Source organism: Schistocerca cancellata, chromosome 2 (genome assembly GCF_023864275.1).
Source record: "Schistocerca cancellata isolate TAMUIC-IGC-003103 chromosome 2, iqSchCanc2.1, whole genome shotgun sequence".
Classification (NCBI taxonomy): Eukaryota; Metazoa; Arthropoda; class Insecta; order Orthoptera; family Acrididae; genus Schistocerca; species Schistocerca cancellata.
Window position 1 is genome coordinate 442476190 of NC_064627.1, and position 21293 is coordinate 442497482.

The 21293-nt window shown below is 38.0% G+C and overlaps 1 protein-coding gene across 1 annotated transcript in view; it reads right to left on the reverse strand.

Annotated features, from left to right (window-relative positions):
• The window catches only part of LOC126161918 (alpha-1,2-mannosyltransferase ALG9), a 117800-nt gene that overhangs the window by 12036 nt on the left and 84471 nt on the right, over positions 1-21293 (reverse strand). The window contains exons 10-12 of the mRNA XM_049918087.1: positions 18300-18441; positions 14002-14131; positions 11519-11652 (exon numbers count right to left, since the gene is read on the reverse strand). Of these exons, the coding sequence (XP_049774044.1) occupies positions 11519-11652; positions 14002-14131; positions 18300-18441 (406 nt within the window). The remainder of the gene's footprint in view (positions 1-11518; positions 11653-14001; positions 14132-18299; positions 18442-21293) is intronic.

The following is a 21293-nucleotide window of genomic DNA, read 5'->3' on the forward strand; positions in this document are numbered from 1 at the left end:
TTGCACTCGATTCTAAGCCGCAGGCGGGTTTTTGGATTACAAAAACTGGAAAAAAAGTGCGGCTTAGATTCGAGTAAATACGGTATGCATCCTGTTGTGGCGAGGTTGATGTTTGCATAAATTGCAGCCCTTGGACTGGGACTGTTAATATTAGCCAACAGTTCTTTTTGTGTCGCCTCTTTAACACACACTGTAACAACATAAGAGACAACCAAACACCTGTTACTCAGCAAATACCTCCTCTTCTTCACGTTCTGCACATTTTCTTGCAATGCAGGGCGATAAGTCATTACTTCCGGTTACCGAAGTATATCAGTGAGTATATAAAGTTAACTGAGTGACGCTGGCAACTAAGATCCCACAACAGAAATGACGTATATCACTGTACGGCAATCTACACCACTAGACAGGTAACGGGAAACTGATTTTGGGTGCCCCTGTAGGCCGGTGGCAGCGTTCTTCTCCGAAAGGCCACTTCCCCCACCAAAAGCGCTGCTCGCTCTTTAGTTTACAAACAGACTATACTGTGCTAGTCATAGGCACCTCTTTTCATTTTGATACTTGAACTAGTAAATTCCTGAATTCCTAACGTACTTTTTCTTAGTTCTGGTGCCTTTTTTGTGCTGCATTGTGTGTTTTCCAAATATGTTACTTGCTGTGTGTACTCACCCTAATATTTAGATAGGTCTTTTTCTGCTATACAGCATACCATATTAATAAAAAAATAAAGCTGTTTCATCCCTCCAACAATCTGCTTGTAGTTTTCCACTGAAAGCAGCAAGCTCTTGTTTCACACTCAATATGCAATAATAGCAACTTAACTGTCTCTAAGATGGCTCCCAATCATGTTGCTTATTATCTGCACAGCATTCTTTGCCACATTGTCATTTTGTGGAGTTTGGTGAGAAGTATTTGCATGTCTTTGACCATGTGCTATGTTGATCATGCTTTGAAAGTTAATTGTGACTGGACAAGGGTGTCATGTTTGTATTTCCTTTACATGTCATGAAATTGGATTGTCTTGTTTTTCTTTCTCTATTTGTGTGAAAGTTATTTTTGGGTAGAAATCTGTTAGTGGGATGTGAGCTCCCATTTGAAAACTTGAATCTATTATCTTCCCTACATATTGTGCTGTGCCCATTAGCAAATAATTGAGAACCACACTGTTAATATTGAAGATGTTTTGTAGGAGAAACTTTGCTATCTAGAAATGCAAATGTGATATGGTTTGAGTAATTATTACCATCTGTCCTTACAATAACCATTAAGAGGCTGTGGCATCAGTCATTATGTCTGTGAAACAAACATAGCAAATGAAAACAAGGTTACATTCATGAGGACTGCTACTCTGTGCAATGTTTCCATAAGTGTAATGTAGAATGAATGCTTTCATTGTTAGAGTAATGCTGGGCTGTTTCATGAAATTAATAGACACTTCTGTATGTTTTGGTTGTGCCACTTTCACTGTTTACAATTTACTTAAAACCACATATTTGAAATATGTTATGGATGTATATTATTATTAGTTGAACATCGTTTAGATGTGTAAGCTGTATATTCTACAATTTTGTTTGTGTGAATGTTACGAGAATAAAACTGTGTCAAATGCTTTTTTCCCAGAGATAACAAATCAACTCACAGTAATTTCATTTATAGTCAAGCTCGATCATCTAAACGTCTTTTACTGTCTTATATTTATCCGTTTCTAAAATGGTGTTAGAGCAACGATTTGGCAAAAGGCAGGGTTCACGCTAAGTGCCTCGCCTGGATTGCGTAACATCATAGTTGAGTTGTGAGGCCTTGTCGTTTAGGTGGCGTTGTTTTGACAGAGCTACCAAACAGACTGAAACAGAGTTATGGACTCCTCTGTGAGAAACCTTGCAGCCGGCTACCGGAAGCAATGAGTGAACCATGAAAAGGAACTTAAGCATGTGTAGTAAGTGTGATAACGCATCTCTGGTATTGTGAACTTAAGCATGTGTAGTAAGTGTGATAACGCATCTCTGGTATTGTTCTCAGTACTAGTGCTACTTCTCTGGGACAGCCAGCGACTCTAACCATATAAACAGTTTCCAAATGTATCTGGTTACCTGTTTTAGCTGTTGAAGTGTTACAGACAGACCCTCATAGATGGTGTGAACCAAAGACCAATCAGAAGTGTCCACAATGAACTTTAAAGAATTAACTACTTCCATGTGCAGCAGGAGAGAGATTTCAAGGGGTCAAATTATTCAAAGAAGGGAAGAGTGTAGGGACACAAGTCTAGACAGATGGGCTTGATGCTATTAAGCAGGTCACTTGCAGCAATATACTGATCCAGCACTGTGCCACGGCATTCACTAGACATCACTGACTGCCTGTGGAGATGACTGCCACAAGCAGGAGGCACTTCTCTATACAGTATACGTGACTTTAGCAGCTGGAAAATCACAACAAACCCACTCTGGCATGTATAAATACTGGTTTTCTTGCCAGGTTAATCATTCATCAATTGTCATCATGCCAGCCTCTGCAACAAGGTCAGCTCTGCTCTGCTATCATCCTGACAGCGCCGTTTGCCAGGGGGTTCAGCCATCGCCAGATGAGCCCCAAGTCTAACCGAGGCTTTCTTGGCATCTGAACTGCTGGATACCTTACCCATACCCCCAGTACAGATTGAATGACATGGGGAATAGGCTACAACTCTGTCTTGTCCTCTTCTCAACTACTCCTTCCCTTTCATATCCTTCAACTCTTATGACTGCCGTCTCACACTTGTACAAGTTGAAAATACCTTTCACTTCCCTGTATCCCTCTATCTTCAAAATTGCAAAGAGTATAGTACAGTCAACATTGCCAAGAGCTTTCTTGAAATTTACAAATGCTACAAATGTAGATCTGCCTTTCTTCAGCCTATTTTCTAAAATAAAATGCAAGGTGAGTGTCACCTTGCATGTTCCTCCATTTCTCGAGACCCAAACTGATCTTCCCTGAAGTCAGCTTCTACTACATTTCTCATTCTTCTATAAACAATTCACATAAATATTTTGATAACATGACTTATTAAAGTCGCTTTCTTTGGGATTTGAATTATTATCTTCCTCTATCAGTCTTAAGGTATTTGCTGTCTCATATATTTTGCATGCTTCTCGTGGTCTTGCGGTAGCGTTCTTGCTTCCTGAGCACGGGGTCCCAGGTTTGATTCTCGGCGGGGTCAGGGATTTTTCCCTACCTCGAGATGACTGGGTATTGTTGTGTTGTCTTCACCATCATCATTCATCCCCATTACGGTCGGAGGAAGGCAACGGCAAACCACCTCCACTAGGACCTTGCCTAGTAAGGCGGTGCGGGTCTCCCACATCGTTCTCCTACGCATGTAAAGAAGCATGGTACTTCATTTCCATTTTTTTCCATATCTTGCACACCACATGAATATTTCTGTCATGGCTGGCTCATCCAAGGTTCTCAATTCTGAGAGAATGTTGTCTACTCCAGGAGCCTTGTTTCTGCTTAAGTCTTTTAGTGCTTTGTCAAATTCTTCTTGCAATAACGTATCTCCTACATCATCTTTACTTACTTCCCCTTCTCTTTTTATAACACTGTCCTAAAGTTTGTTTCACCCATATAGGCCCTCCATATATTCCTTCACCTTTCAGCTTTACCTTCTTTTGTTAGCCACCTGAGCCCTTGATATACATAGCTGCTTCTCTTGTCCCCAAATGTCTCTTTAATTTCTCTATAAGCAGCATCTACCTTTCCTCTAGCCTTGCATTTCTGATCTAGCCATTCCTGCTTACCCATTGTGAATTTCCTGCCAATTTCATTTTTTATACATCTGTGTTCCCTTTCATCTACTTCATTTGCTGCATTTTTATATTTTCTCCTATCATCAGTCAAATTCCATATCAACTGTGTTAGATCCTTTAATTGGGTACGGAGTCCAGAGAATTTAAAAAGGGAAATAGATTGATTGAAATTAGATATAGTGGGAATTAGTGAAGTGCGGTGCGAGGGAGAACAAGTTTTCTGGTCATGTCAGTATGGAGTTATCAACACAAAACCAGATGGTGGTAATATAGGAGTAGGCCTTGTTACCTATGTGACCCTCTGCTGCCTTCACTATTTCACCTCTCAAACCTACTCCTTCATCTTCTATTATATTTCTTTCCACCTTATCAGTCCAAAGTTGCCTAATGCTCCATCTGAAACTCTCAACAACCTCTGGTTCCTGCAACTTACCCAAAAGTCCCAACTTCTTAATCTCCTATCATTTTATAATTTATTTAGTTTTAATCTGTGTTTCATAACCAATAAAATATGGTCAGGGTCCACATCTGCCCTGGAAATGCCTTAATGTTTAAAATCTGGTTTCAAAATCTCTGTCTTACCATTGTATAATCAATCTTAAAACTTCTTGTGTCCCCTGGTATCCTCCACATACATGATATTCCTTCGTAATTCTTAAACCAGCTGTTAGCAATTATTAAATTATTCTCTGTGCAAAATTCTAGTAGGCAGCTCCCTCTTCCTTTCCTTTCCCCCCAGTCCATGTTCTCCCATTATTTTTTTTCTCTTTGTCATCCTGCTATCAAAGAATAATTTCCTTTATCTCATCATACATTTCTTCAATCTCTTTATCGTCTGCAGAACTATATTGCATATACCATTGTGGCAGGTATTGGCTTTATCTGTCTTGATTATGATAACACATTCACTAAATTGTTAACAATTGCTTACCCACATGTCTATTTCCTTGTTTATTATTAGGCCTACTCCTATATTACCACCATCTGGTTTTGTGTTGATAACTCCATACTGACATGGCCAGAAAACTTATTCTTCCTGGCACTGCACTTCACTAGTCCCCACTATATCTAATTTCAATCAATCTATTTCCCTTTGTAAATTCTCTGGACTCCGTACCTAATTAAAGGATCTAACATTCCACAATACTACCAGTAGAATGCCAGGTTTGTTTTTCCTGACGAGACATCCTCCTGAGTAGTCCCCACCTGGAGATCTGAATGGGGGACTATTTCAACTCTGGAACATTTTCCATATGGGACTGCAATCATCACTGAGCTGCATGTCCTTGGGAAATATAACAGCAGTAGTTTCCCCTCGGTTTCAGCTGTTCCCAATAGCAACATACCATGGCCTTTTTGGCTAATGTTACGAGGCCAGATAAGTCAATCGTACACACATTTACCCCTGCAACTATTGCAAAGGCTACTGCCCCTCTTCAGGAACCACATGTTAGTCTGAGGTCTCCACATATCTCCCTCTGTTGTGGATGCACCTACAGTATGGCTACCTGTGTCTCTGAGGCATGCAAGCCACCCTGGCTTGGCAAGTCCAGTATTCATGGAGAATAATATTTGGTATTAAATTATTATGACGACAAGGTGAAAAATAGGCACCACAGTTGTGAAAGACTGTAATTTTTTGGTCACAATTGCACTTATGTTTTGGTGTAATCACATTTAAGAAAAGACATTGAGTTCCACATTTTTTTAGGGAGCAGACTCCATAACTGTACAGCTTTATGAAAAAAATGTCCCACAACAAGCAGCGCTGTGTTACCTGGGGATGGCAATCCATTCGTGGGACAGTTCCAATTAACCTATTTCTTTATTAAGTGGCTATATCAAGCTGCTGAAAAACGGAAGTTTTTGTCTTTATAAATGGAGAGAATATGATGAAAAGCAGCCCATTATTCACCTGATTCAGCTTGAGATACTACCTACATTAAGTTAGCTAAGATGTTCAGTTCTGCATAGTTAGACCAAGTGATATTACAGTTTCCCCACATGATGAATTATAAATGTGGCTTCAAGTTAAACTAAACGTACATTTTCTTAGATGTGCATTAAGGATTTATGTTCACTGAGGGAAAATTTGAAAAGAAGATATATAATTGATCACAATGGCTAAATATACTGCAGCTCTTATACCTCTCTAAACAAGCTTACAAACAAACAAAAGAAATGTGCGTATATTTTGAGACTAAAGGCGCATTAATTTATTGTAATTATTATTGTTGTTATTATTATTGTTTTAACTGAATATTTTTGGTGTATCATGGAAAATTTAAAGTTTCTTTTCATTACATTTTTCCATACAACAGTACAGTGTGTGCTGTCATAAGTATTTTCTAGTAGTTGGCGAAAAATGTTCACTAATGGCTGAAACTGGCCCTGTGGTTTAATCTGTCAGTTACCTATCCACTAGCCTACTGGACTGCATTAACATCCACAGTGGCTCAAATATCATTTACTTTCATTAACTTCTTGTTACTGGTAAACAGAACAAGTTCATCTTAAAACTAAGGTATGAAATGAGGATGCACAAGAAAGAAAAAGTGAGAAACAGAGTGTACAGAACATAATTATTGAAAGAAGAGACAGATTAGTTGGGCATCTTCTATGGCATGGGACAGTTAATTTGGCATTTAAAGGACCTAACACTGGAAAATTTACATGGGGAGACAAATTCTAGACATATTATTACGACACTGTGTATAGAAGGTATGCAGAGATGAAAAGATACCACAGAATATAAATAAATGGAGGACATTATCAAATCAGTTAAAACTATAGCATCTCTTGGGAAATGGGTCACAGAGACTAATAAACTGATTTTTATGTCAGGAGAGTAGCTGATATCAAATTGTGATATGAAATTAAAGCTGCTTGTCATATCAGGAAATGATGTGGTTAATTTTACATATCATGAGTAATATTTGAAAATGATGATAATAATAATAATAGTAGTAGAAAGACACACCAATGGTGGTCCAAAGCTCTGGAACTTTGTCTGGCAAGTGACAGTTAAGGAGAAGGTGGAGGCATATTGATCTTGTTAAAAATCCTTGGTCAATCTAGCTCTACATGGTCACATCTTTTAAAGCCCCCATCCATGTCTAAAGGTCAACCAGATCAATAGTAAATACTTCTCAGACCGACAATGATAGGTTGAAACATTTTATAGAAGATATTTAGGTAATTAAACCAGGAAGCTGGGAAGGTTTACTAAAACAGAGCAACTGGGAAGGTTTACTAAAACACAAATAAAGTGTATGGATATGTCAATATTAAAATGAAAGTAAATATGGTGGAATGAAATTCATGAATAAGTAAAACAGAAAGAACAAAAGTGTGAATAAATGGAAAAAGTGACCACAACAAGTAGTTAAATAGGGAAATGAATAACAATAATAATAATAATAATAATAATAATAATAAATGTGAGAATTTAAAAATAACAACATGCTGTAATACAGAAAAAAAATTGTACTAAACTCTTGAAAGCCAATAAGATGTTTATGAACAAAATAATTGTCAAGTGTCATTTAGTTGCTTTAAACGTGAAAGTGGAAGATTCATGATAAATAATAATGAATATTGTAAAATGACAGCAAAGGACTTGGAAGAGCAGTTGAACGGAATGGACAGTGTCTTGAAAGGAGGATATAAGATGAACACCAACAAAAGCAAAACGAGGATAATGGAATGTAGTCAAATTAAGTCGGGTGATGCTGAGGGAATTAGATTAGGAAATGAGACACTTAAAGTAGTAAAGGAGTTTTGTTATTTAGGGAGTAAAATAACCGATGATGGTCGAAGTAGAGAGGATATAAAATGTAGACTGGCAATGGCAAGGAAAGTGTTTCTCAAGAAGAGGAATTTGTTAACATCGAGTATAGATTTAAGTGTCAGGAAGTCGTTTCTGAAAGTATTTGTATGGAGTGTAGCCATGTATGGAAGTGAAACATGGACGATAACTAGTTTGGACAAGAAGAGAATAGAAGCTTTCGAAATGTGGTGCTACAGAAGAATGCTGAAGATAAGGTGGGTAGATCACGTAACTAATGAGGTGGTACTGAATAGGATTGGGGAGAAGAGAAGTTTGTGGCACAATTTGACTAGAAGAAGGGATCGGTTGGTAGGACATGTTTTGAGGCATCAAGGGATCACAAATTTAGCATTGGAGGGCAGTGTGGAGGGTAAAAATCGTAGAGGGAGACCAAGAGATGAATACACTAAGCAGATTCAGAAGGATGTAGGTTGCAGTAGATACTGGGAGATGAAGAAGATTGCACAGGATAGAGTAGCATGGAGAGCTGCATCAAACCAGTCTCAGGACTGAAGACCACAACAACAACAACAACAACAACAATGTTAAGTATCTCAGATGACAAATTAATAAAATGTAAAATGAAAATTTGGAACTTCAAGAGATCTATTACAATCTAGTACCTTCTGCAACAAAAACTGGAGCTGTAATCCAGGTACTAAAGAACAACAGGCAAATTTGAAAGGGGTGGGTGAGTAAGGGGAAGGAGGGATAGTGGGGGTATTAAATGCCTAGGGCAGGGAGATAAGGGAAGGGAGGGAAGTCAGGTGTCTGTCTTTCAGTGGTAGAGGCAAAATGAGATTAAATAATGTAAAAAGACCAAAACTAGGTAAGCAAGGTATGGGGTGAAAGATAGACAGCAAGAAAGTAATATTGTGCCTAGCACAGTTTATGGCCAACCTGACACAGAAGAACAAAAGACACGTTGGTGGAACAGTTTCCACATGTGCAGTTAAGAGGTACTGGCATAGGATGGGCGGGAATCCAAATGGCACGAGTAATAAAGCAACAGTAAAGTCATTGATGTTTTAGTATTATCAGAAACAGAGTGGTCAAATTTTCTTGTATTAATTTATTTGGCTAGACAGCTGAGCATATCAAGCCCACATAAAGTTCTGCAGCACTGCTGGTACATGCTGTTTTCATATATGGCCATACTTTTGATTAGGTATTGAATATATGCAACGGGAGTTCATTGGGAGGTTGTATGTGAGTGATGTTACAGATCTTGCACACAGGCAGATAGATCATTCACATGGGAATTGCCCTTGAGGTATAGAATTTGGGATGAGGGGTGGGACTGGGGTCCACTAAGATAGTGCGTAGTTTGGATGGGTGATGGAATACTAGTACTTTGAGAATGAGCATAGAATTCTGTGTAGCATATCTCTCATATCAAGGCACAAGAGGTAACTGAAGCTCTGGCAAAGGATATGAATGAGTTTTTCAAGGTCACGGGGGAGAGGAGTACAAATCAGTGCCAGGTACAATAGGTTTGTTCATGTCACAATAAGAAATGGCAACAGAAATTTATTTCTGGAGCGACTAGGCACAGTCGGTCCATATATATTCTGGTAAAGTAATTGGCTTATTTCAATACTTTTGCTTCCCACTGGAGATGTGGCACCAGCCAGTACCTAGGCTGTAAGTGAGGGATTTTTAATGTGAGATGGATGCCAGAAGACAAATGAAGTACAACTGGCAGATGATGCATTTTATATGGTCAGAAGGTTTCATGGGGACATCTAGAGGCTAGAAATCAACATCTGGAAAGGTAAGCCATTGAATGCAGTAGGTTTGGGAAGATGTTAGGTCCACTGAGAAAAGAGCAAAGGCTGTCCTTGCCACGGTTCCATATCATAAAGATTCCATTAGTGAGTTTGAGTAAAACATAGGACTTAAGGGATTGAGTTCGGATGGCTCTTAAACAGGATGCATAGGAAAGTGCTGCATGAATACCAAAATCAAAGGAAAATCCAGGATGGAATAATGACAGTATTATGGAAAAGTTAGATTGCTACTCACCATATAGTGGAGATGCTGAGTCGCAGACAGGCACAACAAAAAGACTGCTGACAAGGTAAGGTTTCGGCCAAAAGGCCTTCTTCTGCATTAGACAACATACACACACATATCCCTGCAAGTGCAATGCACACCCACATATATGACCACTCAACTATGGCTGAGGAAGTTTCTGTAAGAGCATTGTGGTCATGCAAGTGAGAGTCGTGTTTGTGTGGATGTGTATGTGAATGTCATCTAATGTAGAAGAAGGCCTTTTGGCTGAAAACTTAACTTAGTAGCAGTATCTTTGTTGTGCCTGTCTGCAATTCAGCTTCTTCACTATATAGCTAGTAGCAATCTACCCTTTTTGTAATATTGTCAGTATGAGTATCAAAGGCAGTTCGGCACACTTTCCTGTAAATTTCGCTTCCAAAGGACGAAATACTTATGGGTCCAATTGTGCTTCATGAAAAGGATTTTAAAGAAAGTGGTGGCTGTGGTGTAGGGTCAGTGCTTGGAAAGTGTGTCTTCCATTACAGCAATGCCAAAGGCATGGGCGATGTTCATGTACAATGATACAGCACCAACAGTGGCAGGATTCTAGTGGTAATACAATAGGAACTTATAAGATGTAAATGATGAAGTTATTAATGTGTTGTATACAGAAAATGGAACTTCAGACACCAACATGGAGATGCTGGTCATAAATGGCAGAGGAAGTCTCTGTAGGAGCCTTGTAGCCAGGAATGATCAAGTGATCAATGGAACTGTTTTTGTGGACTTTTGGGAGCAGATGAAAGATGGATTTATAGGGGTTTACATTCAGGTGAAAAGTTTAGGAATGGACCTATTATTCTGAAGAGGCTCTGAAGCATCCTAGTGGTAAGATTTGTAAACATAGGTGTTGGAGAGCTGCTTGAGATCATCACATAGTCACTGTGGTCCTGACGTCATCAGTGGGATGAATGATAAGGTCAGGATTTGTTTTTATTTGTAAATGGCTGTTTGTCCCACACATAATTTACAAAATCATACAAGATCAAGAAATAAACTTTGAGCAAATTTGGAAGACTGGAAACATCCCAGAAGTAAGGAATGTAGCCCTCACATATGCACAGCACAAGAAAGGCAATACAGAAATGTCAACAATTATGGAAGCGTATTCCTTTTGCCTGTTGCTTATGAAGTCTCAGCAAAAATCCTGTTGAAGCTTATTATGTGAATGTCAAGGAGGGCCTAAAAGACTAAATCTTGTTCAGAACAGATATTCAAACTGTAGTCCACAATTAATCACAAGCTACCAAACATAAACCTTTATAGATTTAGAAAAGACTCTTGTGACCAAATGACAACAGAATTCTGAGTTAAATGTAAATTAGAAGATCTTGCCCATAAAACTCCTAGAGACAATTTTACAAGAACTTGTGTGTGTCAGCTTATCCATTGGTCTGCACTTCTACATGGTGAATGGTTGTTTTACTCAGTCCATTATTTCTTTTCCACCAGAATTTTCCATCATCATAGCAGAGAAATACAATGTAATATTTATGTACTATGATTTAAACTAAGACATTGATCCCAATATTAAAATATATGGAATAACACAGTCCATAAAAAATAAATCATAAACTCTAACAGTATTTTCTGTGTACCTCAATATATTAGCACGATTCTCAAGGACACATGTGCTTGTAATGCAACTCACAGCTCTCCCAAAGAAAAAAAATATATTGTAGTAATCTGAATTTACTACATAAAACATATCATTTACCTTAATTCTAGTGAAAACTGCAAGTCCTTTGTAAAAAGAAAGAAGATCAGATGCACTCAAAGCAAGTAATTACTCTGTTCAAGGAACAAACAGTTCGAAATATCTCCAATAATACGACTTTATACAAACCTCTCCACATCCAAAAATGGTATTGACTTGATAACCACCCAGTAATCTTTCTGATGTGAATAATTGGATTCTTTTGGTGTCTCACGTCCTTCCAGATCCAAGTCAAATAAGAAATGACAGTTTTCAATGTCAAACTGAAAATGTAAATTGTTTTAAACATTTTATTACAAAACATGTTTGCTAAATAATAAAAGAAATGGTCTTACAAAGGCTATTAAGTAAAAATCACTAGTGTTTGTGAAAAACTTTTATCATTCTAACTAACTGAACAACTCACTACTATTAAAAAAAAAAAAAATCCCCCCCCCCCCCCCCCCCCCGCCATGATCCATAAATTGTGACTTCTTAATTTCTTACAGAAAACTATTCGTGAAATTCAGAAAGATGGTTGCAGTTTTCTTGAAATGTCCACTAATTCACAGTGATCGAGACCTCTGCAACAGTGTCGAATGAGTTGAACGAATCAGAGCAGAGTCTGGCTGACACCCTCCTCTGTATATATCCAATCACTTGAACAGTATTCCAGACTACATTTGTTGAACAATTGTTTAAAAACAAACTCTGTCAGAGATAAGCCAGAGCTTTCCAGGCTTTTATTTTAAATTCCAGATCATATTGCCTGCTATGCTACATGTACAGTTCCAACAGTAGTTGTTTAACCTGTAGTAGAATCTACAACTTTCTCATGCCCCATATGATGAGCTTGTACAATTTTTTCTTGGCTTTGGAGCCACCTGCCCTTTATGACAGTAATTTAAAAAAAAAATAACAGTAGAACTCATCATATCTATTAATGTAAAACATAAACAACAGTGAGCCCACTGTGATTTCATCCATTCTATTACATGTTTGTTTCTCATGAAATCATCAGTCCAGTTACACATACAGCTACAGACATCATATAAAGTCTTTCCTTTGGAAGGCATTATCGGGCAATCAACACCCGATGATGCTGATTGCCTCATTATGCCTTCCAAAGAAAAGATGATGGTTAAAGACTTACGCTAGAGTTTTCCACTCATTACAGTCTTTGGTTATGTATATTCATGTTCTTTCTGGATGTTTTCCATTATCATCTATCCACCTTTCATTAGGACACAGCCACAGTCTTTTATTATCTCCTATGATCCACAAAAGAACTTCCTTGGCATACCTATCATCGATTTACCTGGCAACATGTCATCCTTATCAATAACTCATTTCCCTAATGTTTACAATTATGCCTTCCACCTCAGTCTGTTCCCTGACCGATTTGTTTGTTTCCCTGTCTCTCCCAATAATCTTCAAGGTGCATCTCTCCAGTTACCACTCACCAGCCTTCAGGTCTTAGATGATTTTTTTGCACTTAAGTTACATGTCCTCATGCGAAAGATCAGAAAAGATAGTAAATTTTCCTTTTCAATTACAGGTACATGAGAAGCTTGGATACAAAAGCACTCCAGGGCATTTTTACACTTCTGTTTATTACTTTTCCTATCCGCCGAGTTATTGTCTTCAACCACACTCACCATAAAAGATCAGTTCCATGACTTTATTAGTAATTTGTGCTATTATCTTTTTCACAGTTTGTTTATATCACTTTGTCCTGGTCTCACTGTAATTGATTTTTAGACAGGTGTGCAACATTGCTCTACGAAGTTCTTTCGTTCAGTTATCTACAGTAGAGGGGAAACTGTACAATGTTATCAGTAAAACTGAAATGATTTAGACATGTTCCATTAACAAATATTCCTTACTTGTTTTCCCACTTTAATGGCCCGTAAGTAACCTCTGTTACAGCTGAGAACAATCCAGGTGATATGCAATCTCCTTGCTAGACTCCTCTTTCCAATTTCAATTTACCACTATCCTGGTGAATTCTAATGTTAGCTGCAGCACTGACAATATACTCTTTGGTATACTGACACGGGCTGCATCAGTCAGATTTAGTTGAAACTGAGAAAAAAAAATTTACTCAAAATCCCTGACAATGTTGTAATTCATACTCACTGGTCTGGTCTATAATATTGTTCATAATCTGTAAATGGTCCACAGCATAACACCTACTTCTAGTCAGCTTGTTGCTTTGCTTGATTAGAATCTATTGTTTTTTTCTAAGCAGCTGATGATTTTGTATATTTAGGAGGCTGACAGGTCTAGTTTACAGCATCATTTAGCAGAAATGCCTTCTTCTACAGACATTCTATGCATAACGTTATATGTGCCTTCTATAAAATACCACATCCACCTTTAACCACTTCTGCCAGAAGAAAGAACCACTGGCTCTGAAAGCTTGTAAAAGTTAAACCTTTTTGTGTGTGTGTTCTCCTGCCGCCACTTGGTGAGTAGATTTTTTACTATCCATTTACGTTATACTGTCAAATTTAATTCAGGGGCAGATGTGACATAAGAGTGTAAAGGTGCCTGTACTTGCCACCAGTTGTACAATGTAAATTTCATCTTAGCCAAAATGATACCCCAAGTAAACAAAGATATTTACTTACATATCTTGATGGTTCTTCTTTATTCATATCATTCATAAATTCAGGTATTATGGATGTTGCATTGTGAGCACTGCTGTATGGTTTTGGCAGCTGGCCTCTAAATTCAGATTTCAGGAACTGCAAATTCCAGCTGCAATTAAAATGTGACATAAATACCCATGTGACAATAGTCTACTTACATATCAAACTACAGTATGTTTAGAATTACAAGTGTTAAATTTTTACTTTTACATAGCTGATCTTCCAGAAATGTACCAAAAACCAAACTATTTATGTAACATACCACATTATAGTCTGTCTTTTCAAGTACACACAGAGTTTTCACAACGAGAATTTGGAATACATCAGAAAGTTCTAAGTCATGGTATTGTTCACACATCTTCTCAAATGCTTGCATTCAGCAACATTTGTTCTACATGTAATTGTTAATTTTGGTGAAAAAAATGATTAAAACTTTACTTGCTTGTGCACTTACATTCATCGACGTCATATGGAATAATCTTCTGGGGTATTTCTCACACAGACACAAAGACTACCAGTCATTTCTTTCCCTTTCCTGTTCCACTCACAAGAAGAGTGAGAGAGAACTGACTGTCTATATGCCACCTCAAGAGCCCTAATCTCTCTAATATTACCTTCATAGTCCTTGTACGAACTGTAAATTGGCAGCAGTAGAACTGTTCTGCAGTAAGCGTCAAATGTCAGTTCTCTAAATTTTCTGAAAAATCTTCCTCAAAAACAACATCGCCTTCCTTCCACTGACTCCCATTTGAGTTCCCAGAGCATTTCTGTAATACTTCATGTTGTTCGAATCCACCGGTGACAAATCTAGCAGCCTGCCTCTGAATTGCTTTGATGTCTTCCTTTAATATGACCGGATGCAGACCCCAAACACACTAACAGTACACAACAATGCATGACAGTAGTGTCCTTATTTGCAGTCTCCTTTACAGATAAACTACACTTTCCTAAAATTCTCTCAATATACTGAAGTCAATGATTTGCCTTTGCTACTACAATCCTCACATGCTTTGCAATGTTATGCTTAGATCTTTAAACAAATTGACTGTGTCCAGTAGCACACTACTAATGCTGTACTCAAACATCATGGGTTATTTTTCCTACTAATCTAAATTAACTTAAATTTTTCTAGATTTAGAGCTGGTCACCATTCATCACACTAATTAGAATTTCTGCCTAATTTATCGTGTACCCGTTACAGTCACTCAACCACGACACTTTCCTGCACACCACAGCATCATCAATGAACAGCCGCAGACTGCTCTTTACCCTGTCTGCCAGATCATTTACATATATAGAAAATAACAGTGGTCCTATCAAACTTCTCTAGAGCAATCCAGGTGACAGCCTTATCTCTAATGAACACTCACTGTCAAGGACAACATACTGGGTTCTATTACTTAAAAAGTCTTTGTGCCACTCACATACCAGTAAACCTAATCTGTATGCTTGTACCTTCATTAACAGTCGGCAGCATGGCACCGTGTCAAATGCTTTATGGAAATCTAGGACAATAGACTTTGCCTGTCGCCCTTCATCCATGGTTTGCAGCATCTCATGTGAGAAAAGGGCAAGCTAAGTTTCACACTAGTGATGCTTTCTAAAACTGTGCTGATTTTGGACAGAGGCTCTTCCTTCTCAAGAAAATTTATTATATTCAAACTGGGAATATGTGGTATTGGGAATCTAGGAAACCTGCTTTCTCGGATCACTACACAACAATTCAAGCAAATCGTATTAATGATTTTTATTACAGAAAATAAATGACAATACTTAACTCTGAGAAATACAGATGTGTTGGGAGCAAAGGGTGACATGCAAAATAAACCATGTTCTTCAGTATATACAATTCCTAAGTAGCTGGTCTTGAAGCGCCTAATCTTGATGCTGCTATAGAAGTGGGCCACAACCAGTTGGCACGGCACTTATGTCCTCTTCGAATAGAGGTTGCTGCCATTGCGTTGTCGTCCTGGCGAGGGGTCGGTCAGCGTGCAATTGGCTGACGTCTTCTTCACAGCCGTCTCTACTCTCTCATTTCCGACTGGCACGCTGGCACTTGACTTGATGCCATAACAGAATATGTTAAGGGATTCTGCAGCAAACATGTTAAAAATATTGGTTTGTAATTTTTCATGTCCATTATTTACCCTTCTTATATGCATGAGTCACCTGCACTTTTTTCCAGTCACTTGGGACTTTACACTGGGAAAGAAATTTGCAATAAATGCAAACTAAGTAAGGGGCCAATGGTATAGAGTACACTGTGTAAAACTGAACTGGGATTCCATCAGGGATGGACCTGGCAAGTTATTTGTTTTTAACTCTTTCAGTTGTTTCTCTACACCAGGGATGATTATTACCATGTCCTCCATACAGGAGTCTATGTGATGGTCTAACAACGGTATATTTGTATGATTCTCTTGCATGAACATTTTCTTAACTACGAAATTTAAAGTTTCAGCTTTACTTTTGCTATCTTGTAACCTTCTACCGCCACATCAAAATGGCGAACGAGTCACTGGATAGGAGCCTTAGAACCATTTAATGATTTTACGTGGAACCAGAATTTTCTCAGGTTCTCGGTGAGACCTTTTGCTAAGGTATGACAGTGGTAGTTGTAGTAAGCTTCGCACATTGATCTTCCTACACACACAAATTTTTATTAACTTCCACCTGTCCTCACTTGTGCATTCTCTTTTGAATCGAGAGATTTTTCGAATTTCGTTGTTAAACAATAGTAGGTCTTTTTCATCCTTAATCCACTTACTCGGCACATACTTCTCCAGAGTATGATTTATAATCCATTTACACTCTGCCCATAATTCCTCTATGTCCATCATACTGCAAGCAAATGATGTCAGTTCATTGTCTACGTGTGATACCAACAACTATCTATCTGCTCTTTCTAGCAGAAATACTCTCCCAGCCTTTATTATTGATTTATTAATTTTAGTAATCTAAGTCACTATGGTGACATCATGGTTACTAATCCCTGTCTCTATACTGATGCTGTCAATTAGGTCATGCCTGTTAGTAGCTATGAGGTATAAAATATTTCTGTTGCATTTGAGCTGTTGAACTAGCTGATCAAGACATTTTTTGGAAAATGTGTTCAAAAGAACTTTGCAACACGGTCTGTCTGTGCCCCTGCAATGAATCCGCAGACGTCCTAGTCTATACTTGGTAGGTTAAAGTCAATTCCAACTAATATGGCATGATCTGAGTATTTCCACACTACTGATTGTAGGGCTCTCTGTCAATGACTCTAAAAACTTCACAGTGGAATCAGGTGGCCAGTCAAAACATTCAGTCATTAACTTGATTTCACCTAGAACTGTTATATGTGACCAGGTAACTTCACCGTCACATTCAAATTTGACATCAGTAGAGACAATATTTTTTCAGCTGCAATAAACACACCTCCTCCTATGATGTACAAGCTGTGTTTTCGATATATGTTCCATAAATCGCTAAATGTTTCAAAATTTCCACTTGGGGTTTCAGCCAGCACTCAGTCCCAAGAATAATTTGAGCACATGAACTTTCCTGGATGCCAAACTACTGTGATTTGAATCCAAATACTGTTTAATTTTACTAGGGCGTATGCTTTAGTAGCCAGGATTTTGAAACGAATGGCACACTGTGATTGTTCTTCATTTCCAACACTAGTACACATAACAACAAAGTTCAAATAAATGTCGTCATACTTTGAATTTTCATCTATTCTTTTAGAACTGCATGATACATTTGAAATATCACGTTTTGCACTTACACTGGAAACTTTGTCCATGCTGACAGAGAAACACAAACCACAGAACATAAATAACATTTAAAAATTATATATATTCAATGAAACTAACCTTCAAACTACGTGTTACTGAATAAAAACAAGTGAATCGCATTATGCAATTCAACTGTCATCTACCAAGCTGCCACAGAGAAATAATTATTTGCTGGCTCACTAGATATCACTGCTAGTGTACATGTTGTTCCTTTATTCAGAAAGCAAATAAACCAAATAACTGTTTTGACGAAAGCACTGCTGAACTGCCACTGGAAGGCTGTGACACTCCTGAGAGCCATGTCATACAGTTTGAAAGCCCTTGCATTAATCTTAGTATAACTCTTATGATGCATAAATCTGCTGAATGTGGCATAAATTATTAGTCTTTTAGCCCTGCTGTACAAATAACAGATAATTTGACAAACACAGAGCCTGAATGATTTGATCCCTCTTTCATCAAATTGTAAAAAAAAAAAAAGGGGGCAGTTCTTACTTATTGTCTGGCAGAAAGAAGCTGGATGGGTAACGATACCACTCCTTTCCAACACAAACATTTATGATAGTGTCAGAAGGAATCCTTTTTTCTGCATTGAGACTATTCAGCTCCAAGAAAATATCTATGGGTGCGTGGTAACCTGTAACAAAGAATGGAGTACACAAGATTGACAAAAATAATAAAGTGATAAAAACTGAATACGAAATTATTGAAGCTGGTTTCAAAAATAATGGGTCTCCTATGTTTTAGAAACAAGAAGAAAGCATGTCACTTCTCAAAAATAATTACAACTGTGATGTTACAAACTCTTGGCTATTGGGACTGATGTTTTGGCCCTCTTGCTGAGGCCTTCTTCAATGAACTGACTGTAGAAAGGCTGAAATGTTGGATAAAAAGATTCTATATGAATGACACAGCACAAATAACCTAGAATTTTTAACATGGTCGACAATGACCATGAGGACTCCATTCCTTGGTTATTTAATTCTTTATCGGAATTAAACAACATACAATATAATTTAATAACTATACCATTTTTATCTACTGGTATCTCACATCAAAACTACGATAACTACAAAATAATTTAGGTAGAAATAATCATAAAAATTGACATTCAATGTGCAATAAATTCTTTTCAGCAGAGAAGTCTATAAGCATAACTAACATAGGTTCAGAGGTATTCATCTTGAGATTGAAAATTCTTGCGTCCACAGTTACTTACATGTAAATTTGCTTTTGCACCAGTTTTGCCTTGAGCAAACACAATTTTTTCTTCTTTTTATCCAGATATATATTGCTGAAAGACTGCATCATCAGTGTTTTTTTATTTCTATCAAATAACAGGAAACATTGCTTTTTTACTGTCTGTACCTATACAAAATCAGCATTTAAGAAAATATTCACAAACTGAAATAGAATTTTTTTTTAATATCTAGATAACACATATTGGGGTTTATGTAGCTTCCTGCACTTTGCAGTACTGCTGTTATTCTACTTCTGTTAATGATCTTCAGCTATAGAGATCTTAACACACAAAATTTATTTAATATCAAAAATTACCCCTGGAATGTCAAATTGTTGTGATTTACATTATTTTAATCCATATTTAAGTTTGTGTTTCTCACAACATGGTCTTCTCTGTGTAACTGCACTTGTAACTTGCACTGTCTTACTGTTCACTATATATGACAACAAGATAGTGAATAGTTGAATACGAGGGTTGTTTTTTAAGTAAGAGCCGTTCGCGCGTATAGTCCTGTAGTTCGCGTGGACGCCGCAACAAGCCACTGCGCCACTTGCCGGCATCCTTCCCATTCACACTGATGCAAGTTGCAGCTCTGTAGCTGACGTTTACGCATCGCTGTGCTACTTTATAATGTTTATGATTATTTAATCGCCCACCGCGTGTGAGATACTGTCAGTGATACGTTTTTGACTGCAGAAATTCATCGTCAGTTAACAGAAGTTTATGGCTTGAATGCAATGAGTGAAGGTAAAGTGCGTCAATGGGTTAGAGAGTTTAAAAATGGCCATCAAAACGTGATGAAGAACGTTCAGGCCGGCCCTCTGTGATCACTAATCATTTGGTGGCTGCAGTCGAAACAAAGATTCGTGAGGACAGAAGATTCACAATTTCCACTCTTTCTTTGGAATTTCCACAAGTTTCAAGATCGGTTTTGTACAAAATTGTGTCTGAAAACATAAACTTTAAGAGACTGTGTTCTCGATGGGTACCCAGACTCCTCACAGAGGACCACAAAGGGAAGAGGTTTGCCACTTCATTGGACTTTTTGATTCGTTAGGAAGAAGAAGGGGATGACATGTTGAGTCAAATTGTCACTGGAGATGAAACATGGGTATCCCATATCACTCCCGAAAGCAAGTGACAATCGATGGAATGGCGACACACAACCTCACCTATCAAGGTCAAAGACAAACAGACGCTGTCAAAGTGCAAGATTATGGCAACTGTGTTCTGGGACCGGCGCGGTGTTTTGCTAGTGGACGTTATGCCACGAGGAACGACAATCAACTCAGATACCTACTGTGCAACTCTAAAGAAGCTCCGCAGAGCAATTCAAAACAAAAGGCGCGGCATGCTGACAAAAGGAGTTTTGCTCCTGCATGATAATGCTAGGCCTCACACTTCTCAAAAGACTCGGGATTTGATTGATTCTTTTGGCTGGGAAGTTTTGAACCACGCACCATACAGCCCCAACCTTGCTCCTAGCGATTTTCACCTTTTCCGGTACCTGAAACACCATCTTGGCGGGCAGCGCTTCAATGACGACAATGAAGTGAAAGCGGCCGTGAACTCTTGGCTGTCGGAGCAGGCAGCTGAATTCTTTGAAGAGGGAATTAAAAACTTAGTTGTACGGTATGACAAGTGCTTAAATAAACAAGGCAACTATGTAGAAAAATAGGTAAAAGTGTGTAGAATCAGAAAATAAAAGTTTTTTTACAAAAGTATTTGTATCTTTTTTTAAAAATAAAAATTGCCCTTACTTAAAAAACAATCCTCGTATCTTCTAGGCAAGAGTTCTGATCTTAAGACTTTGCCTCAATTGTCTCAAAGAATTGTCAGATGACCCAAACTCATAAACACACACACACACAGAGAGAGAGAGAGAGAGAGAGAGAGAGAGAGAGAGAGAGAGAGAGAGGGAGAGAAAGCAGGGGGGGAGGGGGAATTTTGAGGTGAAAACTCTCACCAAGACGATATTCAACCATTCATCACCTTATTTTCATACCTGGAGAACAGTGAGACAGTGCAAGTTACAAGTGCAGTTTCACTGAAGAGATAATGTTGAAAGCAACACAGTCTTTTAAAATAGAGTAAAATGACGTAAATCACAATAGTTTAACATTCCAGGAGTAATTTTCAACACAAATAAGCTTTTTATACAGTACAGTGTCAATAATTTGAGGTGAATGGGACTGGAATCACCTAGAACTATTGAAAACTCAAGACTACTGAAATTTATGTAGGAG